Here is an 18,085-nt window from a genome sequence, read left to right on the forward strand (position 1 = left end):
TATGTTTAGTCTTTTTTCTTTTTGTTTTTTTACTTCAAACAAATGTGTTGTACATGCTCCTCCTCTCTGCCTTTTTAAAACAATTATACTTTGCAAAACCATGGCTCAAAGTGTTGCAAATGAAGGTCTTACCTCTGTCCATATTTAATCTTGGCAAAAATGTTTAGTAGTGCATGACATCATAACATAAGAGCATCTATGTACAAACATATACAATTTTATTGATATTTCTACAGACTACAAGAATTTTAAGTATAGTCACAATTGCTGAGTGCAACAGAAAAATAGTAATTTGTCATTTTCTGAAAAGATGCAAAAGTTCTGAAGATGAAAGAAAGATACATCAATGATGTCATCTGTTTCTTATTTCCTAGAATAAAACATCACATAATTAAGTACTAAAAATTATAGGTTATTAGAGATTTTGATTCTGTGTACACTTGTCCATAACCACCACCTAGTTTATTTTCTGGCTTTGCAGTTAAGAAGCATAGGCCAATACCAGAGGGAGCAGTATGAGAGGAGAGAACTCTCAAGTTTTCTCATTAGGTATTATTGCCTTGGATAGGCAGACTCTCCCTTTTTAAAGGTGAAAGTAGTCTTTCAGGGCACAGATAGTGAGTTACAGACACTCTTCTCCCTTTAAACATGAATCCAATAACCAAGAAAATAAATCCAAGTGGCCCTGGGAGCTAAGCCAGCAATCAAAAAGGAACTGCTCTTCCTTCTTGCTAAGATCTTGTCCAACTATGCAGAAAAGGTACCTAGTACCTATGTCTCCTCCAAATGAAGAATGAATAATAAATTTGGACCTGATTTAGTAAATGATTGTTTTAATTTCCACTATCCTATTACTAAGAATTAGTTTCCACTTAGCTTTACATACTGTTGAATTTCTTATTTTTCTTCTGGTGTCTTGTGATGTCACATGTATAAGACAATCAAAACCTAGATGTTTGAATTGGAATAATGGCCAAGTCACATGGGAGAAAATCACAAAGACAGACTTATTTAAAATTAATGGGGCCTTCCCTGGTCAGAAATTTGCACAGAACATTTGTTTTGGGTTTCAACACAATAATCAATCCAGACAACACTATATCTCTTACATGTTGTCTTCCCTGACCCATCAGAAGTGGGGCTTGGATACCAGCCAAGGTAGACAAATGTTTCTTCCTTAATCGGCCATAAAGCTGTGTTTGTCAACGTTGGCTAACATTGGAACCATGTTGAGGGCTTTCAAAATTACACATGTTTGGTTCCCACTCTGAGAGATTTTGATATAACTGGGAATTTTAAAAGCTCCTTAGGTGATTCTGTTGTACAGCCAAGGTTGAGACTCAGTTCCCTAGGTAAATACATAAATAAAAGCAGCTATCTGTGCCTCTGGTTTCTCATCAAAATTTCTTCCACTTAACTCTGGCTCCCATGTCCCTCCCCAACCCTCTTGTACCAAACTGGCACTTCCTCTCACTTTCCCAAGTATTCTGTATTTTGTCCTTTTAGGGCTATTTTGTATGCAAATATGTACACTAAACTTGCTACACAACCACTATACTCCCTGGAATGAGCCATCCAGAATACATGACTTACCAGAGTGTTTCTGGCACCTGGATCAGTGTGTATGTGAAGTAGTATGTAGTCAGTAATGGGGTTGGTGTAATAGAGGACATAGGTGAGGAAGCTGTGAAGGCTACCACTTTTCTCCTGAATCACAGCAAGTCCTGATAGAAGTGTCTGACTCCTTTCGGCATTGCCGTCTCTGAAAGTGGTCAAGTTCTAATGTCTTTCCATTGGGCCAGACTTAATCACACAGATATATTGGTGGGTTGTCCCAATGATCCTAAACCAAGGAGAGTATTTTTAGCTTACTTTTCTAGACCTGCTTCATTTTTCCCTTCTGCCAAACGTTTTATAACTATTTCAAAGAGCTCATCTTCATCTTCTTCAACCAGCCTTGGGCATAATCTATTTTTTCTTTCTCAAAGTCCTGGTAATCCCTTAACACAAATAACAGATAGATGGTACATTTAATATTTGACACATGGGTCACATAAAAAGGGACTCCAGCAGTAAACCTTTTCCTCTTATAATCCTTTAAGATCTTTGAGGAATAGAAAACTGGATTCTGATTTATTAACTTGAGAATCACTCCAAGGCTATATAAAAGGTTTGACAAATTGTCTTTGTGACTAAAGTATAAGAAAACATCTCCCTCAGTTCTGTCACTATTCTTCCAAAGTTAGATAATGACCCCAATGGTGATTGGGGCACTGAGTCTGAGTCTCAAGTATAAGAAGGAAAGTCAGTAGTCCTGCTTTTGTAGGGGATTAAATGACAAATCAATCATCCTCCCCTCCATACAAGGTTAATGGATGATTTCATGGTAGGGGTTATTGCTCACATTATTAAAACCAGGAAAACAAATACTTATAGCTTCTTATTGGTGAATAGAACACAAAGACCCATTTTCTTGTGGGACAGTAAGAAGGGCTTATCTCCTGAAGGATTCATAAGGAGATGAGGTCAACTTAAGAGGCTGTGGTTTTCAAACTTTATCTTCTGATGCCCCCATAGCAGATATAATGTAATTTTGATGACTACTAAGGCTCAGTCATTTTTTCTATCATTGTCCAAGTTACTAGTATTTTTTTGTGTTCCAAGATAGAGGCAAGACATTTAAATAGTAGAGAATAGAGGTGTAAAGAATTACATGGATCAACAGTACTCATTTTCCAAAGATGATGATGATAAGGTTGTGGTGGTGGTTGTGATGGTGTGTGTGTGTGTGTGTGTGTGTGTGTGTATACGTGCGCGCACACGCACACACGTCAGTGTAACAGAACGGAAATATTCAAAGAGAAAAATCACATCCACATTAGATTCTTGTTATTGCTGTCTCTTTGAATTATAAAAATAATTCTGATGCAGTAAAACCTCATTGATTTGTATTCCACTAATCAGGAGTTTGGGAGATGAAGTTACCCTTACATTAAGAAAGGGTTTATAAAAATTATATTGAAAGACATATTTAAACGACTTAAAAGAATTTATTCATTTCAAGCATTTAGAAGCACCTGTTTACTTCCAATTGATGTGCTAATTATAAACGCTTTATTCATTAGAGCCAGAGTTTTAAGCACTTCTGTAAAATGCTATATTGTTCTTTTTCGTGTTTTCTCTGTATGCTTAAAATATTCTGTAATTGTTATTTTTCACTGATTCATATAAGCTTTCTCAAAATAGTATTTTATTGCATATGAACCACACATGTAATTTGGGGTGTAATAATTTATCTTCTTAAGTTATGATATTTAATTTTATACAAGACATACATTACATAGTCAAATTTAATCTGTCTTTAAATAATGTAGAACAGTGGCTCTCAACTGGGAGCAATTTTGGCAATGGCTGGAGACATTTTATTCTGGGGTTGCTACTGGCATCTAGTGGATAGAGGCCAGGGTTGTTGCTAACCATCCTACAATGTAAAGGGCAGTCCCACAACAAAGAATTTTCCATTAATAGTGACATTGTTGAGAAACCCAGATGTAGAACAAGTTAAATACAAACTTACTGAGGCCTTCAGAGACAGTCATTGAATCTGAAGCCACTTTGGACTGAATTTCATTGTTCCTAAAATAATATTTTGCTCTTTTAGTTTTTTTTTAAGTGACAGAAATGATAAAGTATCTGTTCAGAAAATCAGAAAAGTGAGTTCTTAAAACTGATGGTACAAATAGTGTACTGCAATATGGCTGCCAATGTTTTCTAAACTCTGATCTCGGGTTTAATATTTTTACTGTATAATCTTATGTATCATGTTTGTATTTCCAAGTCAAGTTCTGTTACTCTAAGGCTGTTCTCAGGAATGGTGAGATTCATGGAGAAGCTTTTTTGAGAAATTAGGAGAATTCAAGGACTCTGAGAAATGGTTTCTTGGCATACATTTTCTGACTCTATCATCTTTGCTCTTCTCAAAATTACTGAGAGCATTTAAAGAAAGTACCACTTCAAAAAAAACCCACTAATAAAAAAAATCTAAAAAAAACCCCACAAATAAATACTATTTTGGGCTACTAAAATAACTTGGACTTCAGGAAAATGTGAATTCTTAAACACAAATGCAAATCCAGTAATACCTGGAATAATCAAAATTCAGTAAGACAGACCCATTAATTTTTTAAAAATATTCTTTTCAAAGGAACAACATATTACAGGATGGGTACTGGAATCTGCATACATTCATTTTCTATGACTTTTAACTTCCAGAATCATGTTAAATAATGATGGCAAATGTATTCATTTAGCCTCTAGTAGTTCACTGTTAGAGTTATGACAGAGAACATTTATCATATTAAGGACATTCTTTATTCCACCTTTAAAAGAGTTTTAAATAAGGAATAGGTGTTTGGTGTCTACTGACAGTTTGTGGCTTATAGCCTAGTGAGTGACAAAATTATTGATTTTTGTATAATTAAACTCTCTCTGTATTTCTGTTGTCCATGATGGTGACTAAGGCCAAGATAGCAAAAATTTTATAAAGATTTTCAATAGTAAGTATTGAACCAAAAAGTATTTACTAATGAAAGCCCTTGTTAGTCAGAAATGAAATAAATCAGAATCCCTTTCCCAAAACATTAACTGAGGTTTTACTGAATCATACTGAAGAAAATGACCAGTTTGGTCTGTGAGTGTCAGGCTGCAAGAGCACCTTTGGATTGAAGACCCCACTGGGCTTGAACAGTAATATACTGTGTAATTGGCAGACAAAGATACAAATGGAGCCTTAAAAATATATCACTTTAGAAACTGAAACCAGAGTGTGTGAAATCAGTTCTCAAAGCTAACTGCATTGTTCCTATAATCTAGTTTCCCCAAACTTATCATCAACTCCCCTACAGAGCACAAGCCAGACTGAAAAAATGCTTTGAGGTGACTGAGCCCTACCTGGTTTATGACTGAAAATAGCAACTTGTTCTGGAGATGATAGAAATGGAAATAATTGTGTTAGGAATAATTTAATATACTGGCAATAATGATGACTGATAACCATGATGATGTAAAATATTATGGATAGAGAAACATTAATCAGACTCTTGCCATAAGAATTCAATAATGTCATAGTATAATGAAAATTATAGATGAGAAGAAAATTCTGGTTTTCTTTTCTTTTTCAGTTGGGTATGGCAAATGTACTTGAAATACACTGATATCTTCTAATGCAGGTTTTTTAAATTGTCAGGTGTGGCCCAATTTATAAAAATAGTTTACCATAAATCTTTTTTTCTTCTGTCACAACATGCTTGTTTTTTTTTTCTTTTCCTCTTAAGATGTTAATTTATCATGCAAAGATTTTTTTCATTAAGTGCATTAATGCTTTTGTTTGTACAGGATTTTTTCAAATCAGCAGGACTCCCCGTAGTACCTAAATGTAAATCCTTAGCAAATGACATGCCAAGATGATAGCTCCATTCCACGCTGGGAAAAGGCAAATTCAGCCATGTCTTGGGATTTTAACCAGGTTTCCAGCCTTTGGGTTATACGGTGTCTCTAATAAATTTCCCTTATGATAACTTCAGATGGACTGTAATGGAACATTTTGTAGAAGAAACTGGCTTCTAGCAAGTTGAATAGTGATGCTGGGAATAAATTTGGTTTCCCTGAATAATGGTTTCTCAAAGCAGTCAACAGCTTCTTTAGAAGTTTAGAATTGGTACCATTTCTTATCCTTATATTTCAGCATTAACTGCAAAGAAAAATAGTCACAATAAAATGCTTTTAGAAGTCTTTAAAAGTACTAATCAAAGCAAGTTCATACTGAGCTAATCATGCATATCTAACTAAATTGCAAAATTTAGTATATAAATTTATATATACTTCATTATATATATATATATTTAATATATATATATATATTTATATAACTTCATTTTCTGAAATAAGGTGCATATGAGAAAGATTTTTTTAAAAATAATCAAGCTGTAAAGACTCAGCTGATTTTTAATGATTGAAGCAAAAAGTAGTGTGTGGATTCCTGCTTCTTGTGCCCCTCACCTTTTTTTGCTTGAGAGGGAATCATGTAATGTACCTAAGCACCTTTCTAGTAGCAGGTGCACAATACAGATACGATGTATCAGAGCCAATGAATAATTTTCTTTTAAATTATTTCCTAAGGCAAAGCAGTATTACTATAGTATTTAAAAACATATTTCTTCCAAATATTGGGGGAATTACAATACTTATAATGAGATTCAAGCTACCTTGGCTCTCACACAGGATTACTTACAGTGGCATCTCTGGGTTTTCTTGCGGGGGACCTGAATGTTTAAAGCTATTGCTGTGTAAAGATGCCTATATTAAGCAGTTTACCTCATGTGCATGTTTGGAAAATGCTTCTGCACTGGTCATCATGCCTGCAGTTTTCTCCTCCAGCTCTCCTAGCCTCTGTCCTCTCTCATCAAGTGCGATCCGGGCTCGAGTCAGCTCTCCCATCACCCCTCCGGCCGCACCCTTCATCCCTTCTATACCACCTGGGCCAGGAATGTGTTGTGCAAGGCTGCGCGATGCTTTTCCTGCTGAAGCTTCCCCAACTGGGAATTCAAGCCATAGCAATTAAAAACACATTGTCAGTAATTCAGATAATTATAATCAAGCTTATCACCAAAGTACTTACATTAAATTCTATCATCATAATTCTCATATAGAGAGAGGTATACTTGGTTCTATCACAGACGTGTATTTGGAGATGTTAGCATTTACCCACCTATGAAAGAGATTGAGACTGCGAGGTAACTGTGTTGTTACTGCCTGTCTTCGTGTGTATGTGTATGTGTGTATGCGGGTTCCATGCAATAGGGCACCACTGCCTTTCTTGACATTGCTGAATCAGTTGCTCACAATATAGGTGATTTCATATTTAACCCATATTAGGATAGTTTCAATCTTAGGCCAGTTCATTTGTTTCAACTTCTGCCCAAGTCTTCATTCCTACCATCTCCGCTCATCTTGCTGTCATCCTCTGTAGGCCTCAGTTGTTACTGTTTTAAATTGTGTGTTGGGGGGAAGTAAAATGCTAGAGAACAGGGTCTATGCCTGATGGACACGAGCATACATATGTTGAAATTCTGTTCCTTTATAAAAGGATAATAGTTTCTCTACCATTTACAAAGTTCAGTTTAATTTGAATGAATTTTAAGGAAGTTTTTTATTGAAAGACAGCTATCTTGGTAGAAATTTGGTGAACATTCTCAAGGATGTAACATTAGGCATGGAATTAAGATCTATTGTTTTTTAAATAAGAGACTTACTGAGACACAATTCACATACGTTATATACCACAGTTCAGTGGTTTTCAGTGTACTGACAGAGTCATGCAGCTACCACTACTATCTAATTTTAGTACATTTTCATTACTCCAAAAAGTTTCAACTCTGTGCCCATTAGCAGTCACTCCCTGATCCGTCCTTGTCCCAGTGCCTGGCAACCACTATATGCTTTCTGTCTGTATGGGTTTGCCTATTCTGGACATTTCATGTAAGTGGAATCATATAATATGTGGTCTTTTTTTTGTCTTCCTTCTTTAACTTAACATGGTGTTTTCAAGTATCATTCATGTTGTAGCATGTATCAAACTTCATTTGTTTTTATGGCTGAAAAATATTCCATCATAAGGAGGCATCTAGATCTTCTGCTTGGTTAAAAGTTCAAGAGAAAAGGAGTTTTGATCTGCAAGACTAAATAGTGGTGAGATATTCTGGAAAACACATTTTTCTTTCCGAAAATGTTCCCTAGTATCTTTCTACTCCTTTTCAATTATTGTTTGTCAGAGTTTCACTGGAAGAATTTTAAAGTAATTTATTCTGTAGCATTGATAAGCCTTGTGTTCTGGATAAAGAATCTGTTTCCCAGCAGTGGTTTCAAGGTAGCAGATCCATAAACATTTTTTCCAGAATTCAGTAACTGAATATCTTCACCTGCCTTGTGGGTATGATCTATTTGCAAATGACATATTTATTAGCTTACTAATTATTTGTATGAATTGCATGCAGTATTTTATTAAACTATTTCCTAATATTTAGTAACTGATTTTATTCATATTTGGTAAAAAATAATTTTCAAGATACAGAAGCAAAAAACCCTAGTCTAGAATTTGAGATCACATATTATATTAAGTTACACACACACACACACACACACACACACAGAAACAGGTCTTCTATTTTGTGATACAGCTTCATAATCAGGAGTTTACTCACAGAGCTCTTCTCTGTCAAATGTCTGTCCACTTCCGCCAAAGAGTCCCTTGAGAAAGCCTCTATTTTGAGCTTCTGGTGTCTCTATGGGAATAAACAAATCTCCTAGCATGTCCTGTATCAAATTCAAACAAAAAAGCATTAGAGTAACTAAAAATAAATTAATAATAATAATAATAATAATAATAAAACATTGTGGAATGTTAAAGCACATAATGAAAAGACAATCTGCTTTCCATATATTTTCCTGGTGATTTTTGCTTTCCTCCCAGTTTTCTCTCTGGCATTTCTTTCTCCACCTCCTTTTCCTTCTTTTCTCCTGTAATTGACATCTTTAAATTTTCATTTTTATGTCCTCTTCTCTTCTCCTCTTTACAGTTAGAAAGCATGAGAAGCAATATATTTACCCTAGGATTAATCTCCACCTGATCAGTGACTCACAATCTGGACTGCTTTTCCTTTTTCAATTACTATAGCCTCTTTCCTGTCTGAACCCCCTTCCTGAACTAAGCATGGACTAACCTATGAAGTAGGAAGCCTTTGGGAGTATGTGGAGGAAGTTTGGATTTATTTTTATATGAAGTACAAAATTAGGAAATGATTCAAGATAAATGAGTCAAAATAGGCAGCATAGTGAGACACAATTGTTTTCAATATCTGATGTGCTTTAGAATGACTGGAGAAATACCTTGTTAGAAATACAGGTGCTTGAGCTTCATTTCATACATACTAAATCAGAACCTACATAAATGTTCTTTGGTTATCTATATTTTTAGTGTGCTCTTCAGGTCTTTCTGAAGCAGACCAAAATTTGAGAATCATTGGTATGGAGGAAGGAACTTCAACCAAAAGTCAATAGATGTGTGACCTAATATCAGTTTGTCCATGAACTGCAGCATGACTCTCTCTCACCTCTTCTCACCAGACCTGCACTCTTCCTCCTGGATCCCTTCTCTTTGGAAGTGGCAGCACCATTTACTTAGCCAGAAACCCAGGGATAATTATTAATCCCTTCCTTTCCCTCACTGCTATATCTAATAACCTTCCAATCCAACTGATTACACTCTTACTATTAAATCTGCTAACTTCTCTCCATTCTCACTGCTAGCTCCCTTATTTTAAGCCACTGTTATTTTTGGCCTTAATTATTAAAAAAAAACACCTCCTAATTGTTCTCTCAAATTCTTCAAAACTATATGTGACCAGAATATTAGTTTTAATAAACAAATTTGCTAAACCTTTTCCATGACTTCCTGTTCCCCTTGGGATAAATGCCAGATTCCTTAAGGAGCTTACAGGGTGCTCCAAGATCTACTTTTGAATAATTCCCCAGTACTATCCCTCCACCCTTTTCACTGTCTAACTCTGCAGTTTATTGGCAGTTTCCTGAACCTCTGGAATTTTTGCATGACACTACTCTGCCGAGAATATCATATCCTTTTCCATTCTCAGCCACCCATCCCTATAGATGACTCTTATTCATCCTTTACAACCTTGTTCTAACTAGCCCTCCCTGCTATCCCATAACCCAGGGGCCCCTGTTCCATGTCTCCTCAGCGCTGGCACAGCCACATATAGACAGTCTTTTTCTGTCAGACAGAGTGCGGTGCTTGTCTGTTGACTTATCTTCCTCCACACTAGCAGGTAGAGACTTGTATCTTAACTAGAACCTAGCCAAGTACCAGGCATATGGTAACCACTCAACAAGCATTTGCTGAATAACAATAATAGGAACATTATTATTTATTTTTAAAACATACTATATTCCAGGCACTGGGCTCAGTTCTTAACTTAATTCTCATGACAGTGCTCCAAGGCAGAGCATACAGGTCGGTTAAGCAAAATTCCCAAAGTTATACAAGTGGGCAAAATACAACTTAAATAGTTCAGAGCTTATATTTTCAACCTCTCTATTAAAATGGATGGGTTTTAGTTTTCTGTTTTGTAAAATAAAGGGATTGAACCAATTAAATCTCTAAGATGCTCTTTTGTAACCGCTTTTAAGTTATCTAAGGTTTTGATAAGCTTTTATATTTATTTTGTTTCAAAGCTCTGCTCACTGCTATGATAAAACACAAATGCCCAATACTAACCCACAGGATATGTATTTATTTTGTATGGCTCTTAAAATTTAGACTTCTTTTTTTAAAAAGTCCATGAACTCCCTGAATTGTATGCAAGATTTTTGTGTGCACGTGCATAATCCCCACCTTGGAGGGAGAGTTTATAATCTTACAGGGGATTCTCCATAGTAAAAAAACAACAACAACAACAACAACAAAAAAACCAAAAATAAAACAATAAAATGACCAAACAAAAACTCAACCATTAATATGTATGATCTTTGCATATTCCCCATCAGTCCCCCTCTTTCTTTCTTTTTTTTTTTTTCTGTGTATAACTACACCCACACTAAACTTGACAGGGTCACAATGATGAACATATATTCAAAACATCTAGGGAAGGCATATTTATTGCCTGGCCCAATAATATTTAGCTATTAGATATCTCTCTCATTCTCTTTTTACAACCATATCCAATGTGTATTCATAAATGTGCCTGACCTACCTGTAGATTATCACACATCTCTTGGCTGTATGTTAACCGCTGAATTTCAGTAGGAGAGACGAGGTATAATGCTTGGCCTTCATTGGTAAAACAAAATGTCCGTGCTATCCTCATGTCTGTCAGTGGCAAATAATTAACATCCAACATTGGGCGAAGACTAGGTAGGCTGAATGGAAAAAAGCAAATCCACATTTCATATTCACGTTGTTAGAAGCTTTCATTTCTCTGTGTAGAATGTACAGTTCCTTACATAAAAACATTTATTTTTATACCATTATTTAATGTTTGTTTCTTTTTATTCTCTTGAAATCTCTGGTAAAAAACTAGACTTTCACATAAAATTATATACACACAAAAAATTATGGGCCTGGTTCTTTCTCTTAATCCACACAGATACTTAACAAATATGTTTGAAGGGTGGATTAAATGTAGTGGCCAGCAATTTCAGAATACACTCTGCAGCATTTCACAGGTTCCTGCAACCAAAGGTTGCAGTCTTTGGTTATGGGAGAAACATCACCACTAGAAAGTACTTGGTCTACTGTCTCCTTTTAAGGCAAAACTCCCGAGTCTGAGGAGGTTATGCACTGATGAAGACATGGAATGGATCCAGTTCACTGTGCCTGGCCATGGAGTGGCTTTGCTCCCCATTCCTCTACTCCCTCTACACACAGGAAATAAAAATTACCTATGACTTAGGACATCTGCACTGAAGGCATGCTTAGTAAATAAACATGGTTAGGGCTGTACGGGAATGAGAATAAGTTATAAATAATAGATCAGAATTAGGCATAGCTAAATGAATACCACTCATCTCCAGTGTCTTACCAAATAGCTATAATCTTATCCTTATGTGGTAGCCCAAAATTTTGCTTAAATATTCATCAGAATGTCCCTTTGGATATGGCCACAAGAGCCAGTTTTGCAAACTACTGAAAAAACTGGTCTCATTGCTTTTAAATCACACCTCTAATACCAAAAGGATAAAAAGAGACTTGTCATTAAATCTCCAGCTTTCAAATTGTTCAACTGATTCTGGTGTGCATGATGATTTTAAATTATCCCAGATGATAAAACCAGTACCTTGAAAAAAACGTACTTATTTCTCTTATGAAAGTAGTTTGTTATTACAAGTTAAGCCCTAGAACTTTACAATATAGAATGGGATCTGAAATGTGCACAGTTGGAAAAAGCTTTCCATGAGGATCTAGCACTATGTTGTCCGATATGGTAGCCACTAGCTACATATGGTTATTGAGCAGTTGATATGTGCTTTGCATGAACTGAGGTATTCTGTAAGTGTAAAATATGTGCTGGATTTCAAAGACTTAGTATGTTATGACATTTCAAGTAATTGAGGTCTTTAGGCTGTGAGCCAAAACAAACCCGGTTAAACAGACTTCCATGCTAGAGTCTGTCAAATTAATGGGTGGCGGTGGGGAAGGGATTCCAATGGACTTTTCTGATAAGCTACATTGTTTACGTAGCATAATAAAAGTAAGCGAAGAAAACAAAAATGGTTTAATTACTTCAGGTTGGAAATGGCAAAAAGTAATTTACTTGCTAAGAACCAGGAACCAAGTGCTTTTAAAGCTGAAAAAATAGATTTTTTTCTGTGCAGGGACACTTTATAAGGAAATAGTATCACGTAACTAACAATGGTTTTCACTAAAAGCCCAGTTTGAGAACACATTTATAGATAAGACTCTTGTATCCCTTTCTACTACTTTCTAGGTTTGGGTACATTAGCATGTAAGCAATCAGCTACCTGCCAACTATCAGAAAACTAGGTCTTGAGAAGAATGGACTCAGTAGAGTTAATTTCTGATAGGATCTGGAAATATCTAGGAAAATACTTAGCATGGGAAGATGATCAAAGTCAGGAGCATGCCAATTTGAAGGATTCAGTTCTTCAAGCTACATATTATATATATTACTAAAATCATCCCAAGGTAATTTCCTTCCAAATATTTTTGAGATCCTCAAGAACACATGAAGATTTTCCACTAGGACATAATATTAAAGTAGCCATTACCATGTAAAGCAGTTTTTACATAGAGCAGAGGAAGACAGAGATAGCATCTTAATTCTCCTGTTGCTATGATTCCTGCTGTTTTTTAAACTCTCTATTTTTCATTTTTCAAGCAATTTCCCTCCTCATAAATGTAGATGGCAGTGCATATTTATTTAAATGGAAATTAATTTTCAGATATACTCAGTATCATTTGAGAAAATGAGACTCACTAAAATTTTGCAAAAACAAGGTAAATAATCACTATCAAACTAAAAGTTTCAATTGTGACAACAGTTTAACGTCTTTTAACTTAAAAGAAAAATTTTGAGTGACTAAATGTGAGCTTGGGGAGGAGAGGGTATGTGCGATACACATTTTTTTTTCCCTCAAAACTAAGGCATGTCTAGGAGTTAAGTCCTCATTTTCAAACAAGACTGGAATGATTTTCATGACAAATACTGAAAAATAGTTTGAGAAAGAGAAACAGAAACAGAGAAACAGACAGAACCAGAAATATCTAAGAGAATGAGTAGACAGTAAATGATTTTTTTAAATTTTTTTAAACTTTATGTAGCTCCTTTTCCTTGGCTTACATGTCTCCTCTATTAAAGAAAATCTAACAATGAAAACACTCTCGAAAGCCAAGTTTTGCTCTGAACTACTTTCCTGTCCCTCATCTATCTTTTTACCACAGTTTCCTGAAAAAATAATCTATACCAGGGGTTGGCAAACATTTATTAAAGAGCCAGATAGTAAATATTGTAGGCTTTGTAGGCCATATAGTCTGTTATAACTACTCAACTCTGCCTTGTCATGCAAAAGCAGCTAGACTATATGTAAACAAATGGGTGTGGCTGTGTTCCAAAAACTATTTATGAACATTGAAATTTTAATTTCATGTACTTTTCACATATTATGAAATATTCTCTTTGATTTTTTTCAACATTTTAAAATGTAAAATCCATTCTTAGCTTGCCAGCTGTACAATATCAGATTACAGGAAGGGCAGGATAGATACGGCCTGTTGCCTGTAGTTTGTCAACTTTTGATCTATACCACTGTCTCTTTCTCCATTGAAAATTTTGTTTTTGCCTCCACTATGCTTCTAAGATTTGTTTTGCAAGGATCACTAATACCCTACTAGTTGCCAGGCCAGGCCTAGTGTTTTTTCTTCTACTCAAATTCTTTGGCCTCTCTGCTATATCTGACTACCTCTTGACGTTTTCTTGGTGGTCTTCTATTTTTGTTTGGATACTCTTCTATCCTTTTTATTTCATGAAGTTATTCTTCTCCTTTTCCTATATCTCTGATGACTTCTTCTCAATATCCTCTGCTGGATTTTGCTTTTATTCTACTACATAAATATAGAGATATCCCCAAGTTTTTGTACCCAGATCAGTCTATTTCTCCGTTCTTTTTATACTATCTTCTTTGATGATCTCATTCACTGCTGTAACTTTCACTAATGCATTTATATAGATGACTAACAGAGCTGGATCTTCCATATTTTTCTAACAGTCCAAACCTAAAATTGCTTGCCAAACTTCTGTGGGATCACTTAAAAACACCTCACATTCCAAGAATTCATTCTCAAATTTCTCATTTTCAGCTTTTCCAAATTCTCTTATTTCCTGTTTTAATGACATCACTGCTACCCAGGTTCATTAAATATTTTCAGTTAAATTCTCTTCTAATCCTGTGATTTAATGGCCTCCATTACCTTTCACAATCAGTTTTATATTTAGCAAGTTTTCCTCAATTATCCCTCACATCTGTTTCCACCTTGCTTTCGAGATAGCTAAAACTTTAGTTCAGAAGACCATTTCAAGCTCTTCCTTTATATGTATTTCCCAATGTATAGCTAGAGCAAGTTAAATTCAGCTTTAAAAACAGTATTTCCTATTAACTGATTAATATCAAACTCATTAGCCTGCCATTACAGGTCCTCAATAATTTACCCCAATCTTTCTCTCCAGTTTACTTTCCTCCCAACATCTTGTATTTAATAACATATACCAACTATCTCATGACTTTGATTCTGAGAATTTAGTTTGTGACTAGAAGATTCAATCCTATATTTCCTCTGTTGGAATATACATGTTCATTGTGTTATCATTATTTGTGTATCTGTCTTATCTCCCCAATTTGATAGTAAGCTTTTTAAGGATTAGGACTATGTTTTTACTAATTTTTATATCTTTCATAGGCCTAGTATAATGCTTAACTGTCTCAATGATTTTTAGAACCAGGTGATGTATTAAAATGAATGACAGTGACTTCTACATAGGTTATATTTATTAAATATTTGTTGAATTCATAAAATAACTAGGTAATTAATTTTGTGTCTCATGAATTTTATTCTAGTTTACTAACAGTATAATGAAATCTCTCAGCTGATAGCACACTAAGGTTGTCAAAGGGCATAAACTTATAGTTACAAGATTAATACCTTCTGGGGGTTTAATGTACAGCATGTTGACTCATAGTTAACAATACTGTATTGTATACTTGATTGCTAGAAGATTAGATCTTAAACTTCTCACCACACACACACAAGTGTAACTATGTGAAGTGATGGATGTGTCAACTAATGTTATTGTGGTAGTCATATATATGTATATATATATATATATATATATATATATATACACACACATACACACAGAGTGAAATTACTATTATATATATATTGTGTGTGTGTGTGTATAATCATTGTGCTGTATACCTTAAACTTACACAGTGTTATATTTCAGTTGTAGTGATGACTTTTAGTATACTGTTCAGTGCTGGTCTCACTTTTTCCTAGACTTGTAACCTGAGGTGATTTAAACTTTAATTTATTAACATATGTAAAATGGAGGATGCAAATAATACTTTGTTTTCCTATGTCCTACAGAAACCATAAGGATCAAATTAAATTCTGTATGTAAAATACTTATGTGGACTATAAAACATAGTAAAAGTAAGTTAATTTCTGGGGCGCCTGGGTGGCGCAGTCGGTTAAGCGTCCGACTTCAGCCAGGTCACGATCTCGCGGTCCGTGAGTTCGAGCCCCGCGTCAGGCTCTGGGCTGATGGCTCGGAGCCTGAAGCCTGTTTCCGATTCTGTGTCTCCCTTTCTCTGCCCCTCCCCCGTTCATGCTCTGTCTCTCTCTGTCCCAAAAAAAATAAATAAAAAACGTTGAAAAAAAAAATTTAAAAAAAAAAAATAAGTTAATTTCTTTTCCTTATAGCTTATTCATTTTTATATTTCATGACTAGCATAGTATATGGGAGATACATATGTTCAATAAATGCTTGAATTGTGTGAATGACCAGAAAAATCAGTCTTTCCTTAGATTCCTTGAAATCAATTAAAATATATGTATTTCATTCAGAATGCAAAGCATTTTTAACAAAAAAAAATTTAAAAAAAAGAGTTTCTTCAAATTGTCAAACAATAAAACATTCACAAACATAATGAAAGAATGATCTCAGTTTGCTTCTTGATTGCACATTACACATATACTTTTCAAAATTGTACCTTATTCACACTGTTGTGATTACCAGACAATTTATAAAGAAGGCAAGTACCTCATTATCATGATATGCCCATTGGCACAAAAGCATGCCAAGCAGGCACTGTTACACATGACCACCACGTCTGCTTGCAGTATAAAAGATGTCTCCGTGATGTTATGAACATAAAGACAAGTCTGAGAAGGCAGTGAGAAGACTTTGGCTTGTTTTTCTGAGCAGATTACTGTATACTGATGATCTCCTGTTTCTTGGGATGGAGAGGGGTAGTTCATGATCAGTTTCCTTCTCCAAGATTTTTCATTTTCATCTATGTTGTTTGGATCCCTCCAAACTTCATATGGCGGTTGCATTAATCCACCAGTTCGGTCCATACAGGAGAATGTTAGCACAGCTCCTTTCAGTGAGAGGAATGTGCCTATAAAAACAATTTCATATCACTGGCATGTGAAATTCTTTCTAAAACAGCTGTTATTCGTGGGCAATAAATGCTTTATATTATAATTATTTATAATTTATAGTGCCACAATATTGCAGTAATATACATAAATCAGTAGATTTGCGAGTTCATCAGTTGCAATAACTTGGAATCATAGAATGTTAGATCTAAAAGGGGCCTAAGACATCAACTTGTCAAATCCTTGCATTTTATTATTTATTTACTTTTAAGATTTTATTTTTAAGTAATCTCTACACCCAATGTAAGGCTCAAACTTACCAAGATCAAGAGTCACATACACCCTACCAACTGAGCCAGCCAAGCACCCAAATCCTTTCATTTTATTAATGAGAAGATGGAGGCCCAGATTTGGGCCATGTCAGATGGCAGGTTGGTTGTTGAGCCTGGACTAGAATTCACATTTCCTAATTTCTAATCCAGTATTCTTTTGCTATACTATATAGTCTCCCTTAAAATCCTTTTTTTAAAAGCAAATTTTAGAACATTTATAATTTTCATTTATTGAAATAACTCCAACTGAAAAAACTCATGCCATCTGATTCTATTTCCTTATTTCTTAGGCTCATTTACTAGAAAACGGTTTCTCCTTCTGAAATTGAACACCTGGAATAAATTTCATGAAATTTTGACATATAGAGTTCATGCTAGCAATTTTGATTGTATTAGAAAAAAAAAAACTTCCTTTGGCTCTTACGCAGGCTTATGCATGTTTATATAGAAAAGAAGTTTACTCACCTGGATTCTCCAAGTTTGAATATCCATGCCAAATTATTACCTATGGGCTATTTTTAACCAGTCCAGGATATTATAAACAGGATATTATAAAACTTGGGAGGCAACTTGTGACAGATTGACTTTGGGACATTACCAGACTCCTGTAAGCAATGCCCAAGAGCCTTTTTTTTTCTTTTGTCCTCTGACATCATGTAGAGAGAGTAAGGGGATTAACCTAGGCTAATATTGCCTCAAAAGTGTACATATGACAGACAATTGTAAAAGGAAGGATAATAAATAAAAATACATTCCATTTAAAGTACTTTATAACTTAAAGTGCTTAATCAAATTTAAAATAACGTGTTTAGATGATTTAACATCCCAGTTGTGTTTTAAAATCCACTTTAAAAAGAAGAATCTTGCAAATGTCCTACAAGGGAACTGAAGAAATTAGGAGAGCAGGGTTTGGGCACTTCATCAAGGAATATAAGAACAGCTCTCCCAGTGTTCCGGAAGCGGGGTGGGGGGGTGCGGGGGGGATTTCCAAAGCTATGACAAG

At 35.0% G+C, this 18,085-nt stretch overlaps 1 protein-coding gene across 7 annotated transcripts in view; it reads right to left on the reverse strand.

Moving 5' to 3' along the window:
* Positions 1 to 201: 201 nt before the first annotated feature.
* STXBP5L (syntaxin binding protein 5L) overlaps positions 202 to 18,085 on the reverse strand; it is a 387,308-nt gene continuing 369,424 nt past the window's right edge. For all 7 annotated transcript variants that reach the window (XM_058731249.1, XM_058731254.1, XM_058731252.1 and 4 more), the window contains 5 exons: positions 16,410 to 16,770; positions 10,824 to 10,989; positions 8,259 to 8,370; positions 6,373 to 6,593; positions 202 to 5,749 (listed from right to left, as the gene is read on the reverse strand). In XM_058731249.1, the coding sequence (XP_058587232.1) occupies positions 5,708 to 5,749; positions 6,373 to 6,593; positions 8,259 to 8,370; positions 10,824 to 10,989; positions 16,410 to 16,770 (902 nt within the window). In that variant the 3' untranslated portion in view covers positions 202 to 5,707. The remainder of the gene's footprint in view (positions 5,750 to 6,372; positions 6,594 to 8,258; positions 8,371 to 10,823; positions 10,990 to 16,409; positions 16,771 to 18,085) is intronic.

Source organism: Neofelis nebulosa, chromosome 5 (genome assembly GCF_028018385.1).
Source record: "Neofelis nebulosa isolate mNeoNeb1 chromosome 5, mNeoNeb1.pri, whole genome shotgun sequence".
NCBI classification, from domain to species: domain Eukaryota; kingdom Metazoa; phylum Chordata; class Mammalia; order Carnivora; family Felidae; genus Neofelis; species Neofelis nebulosa.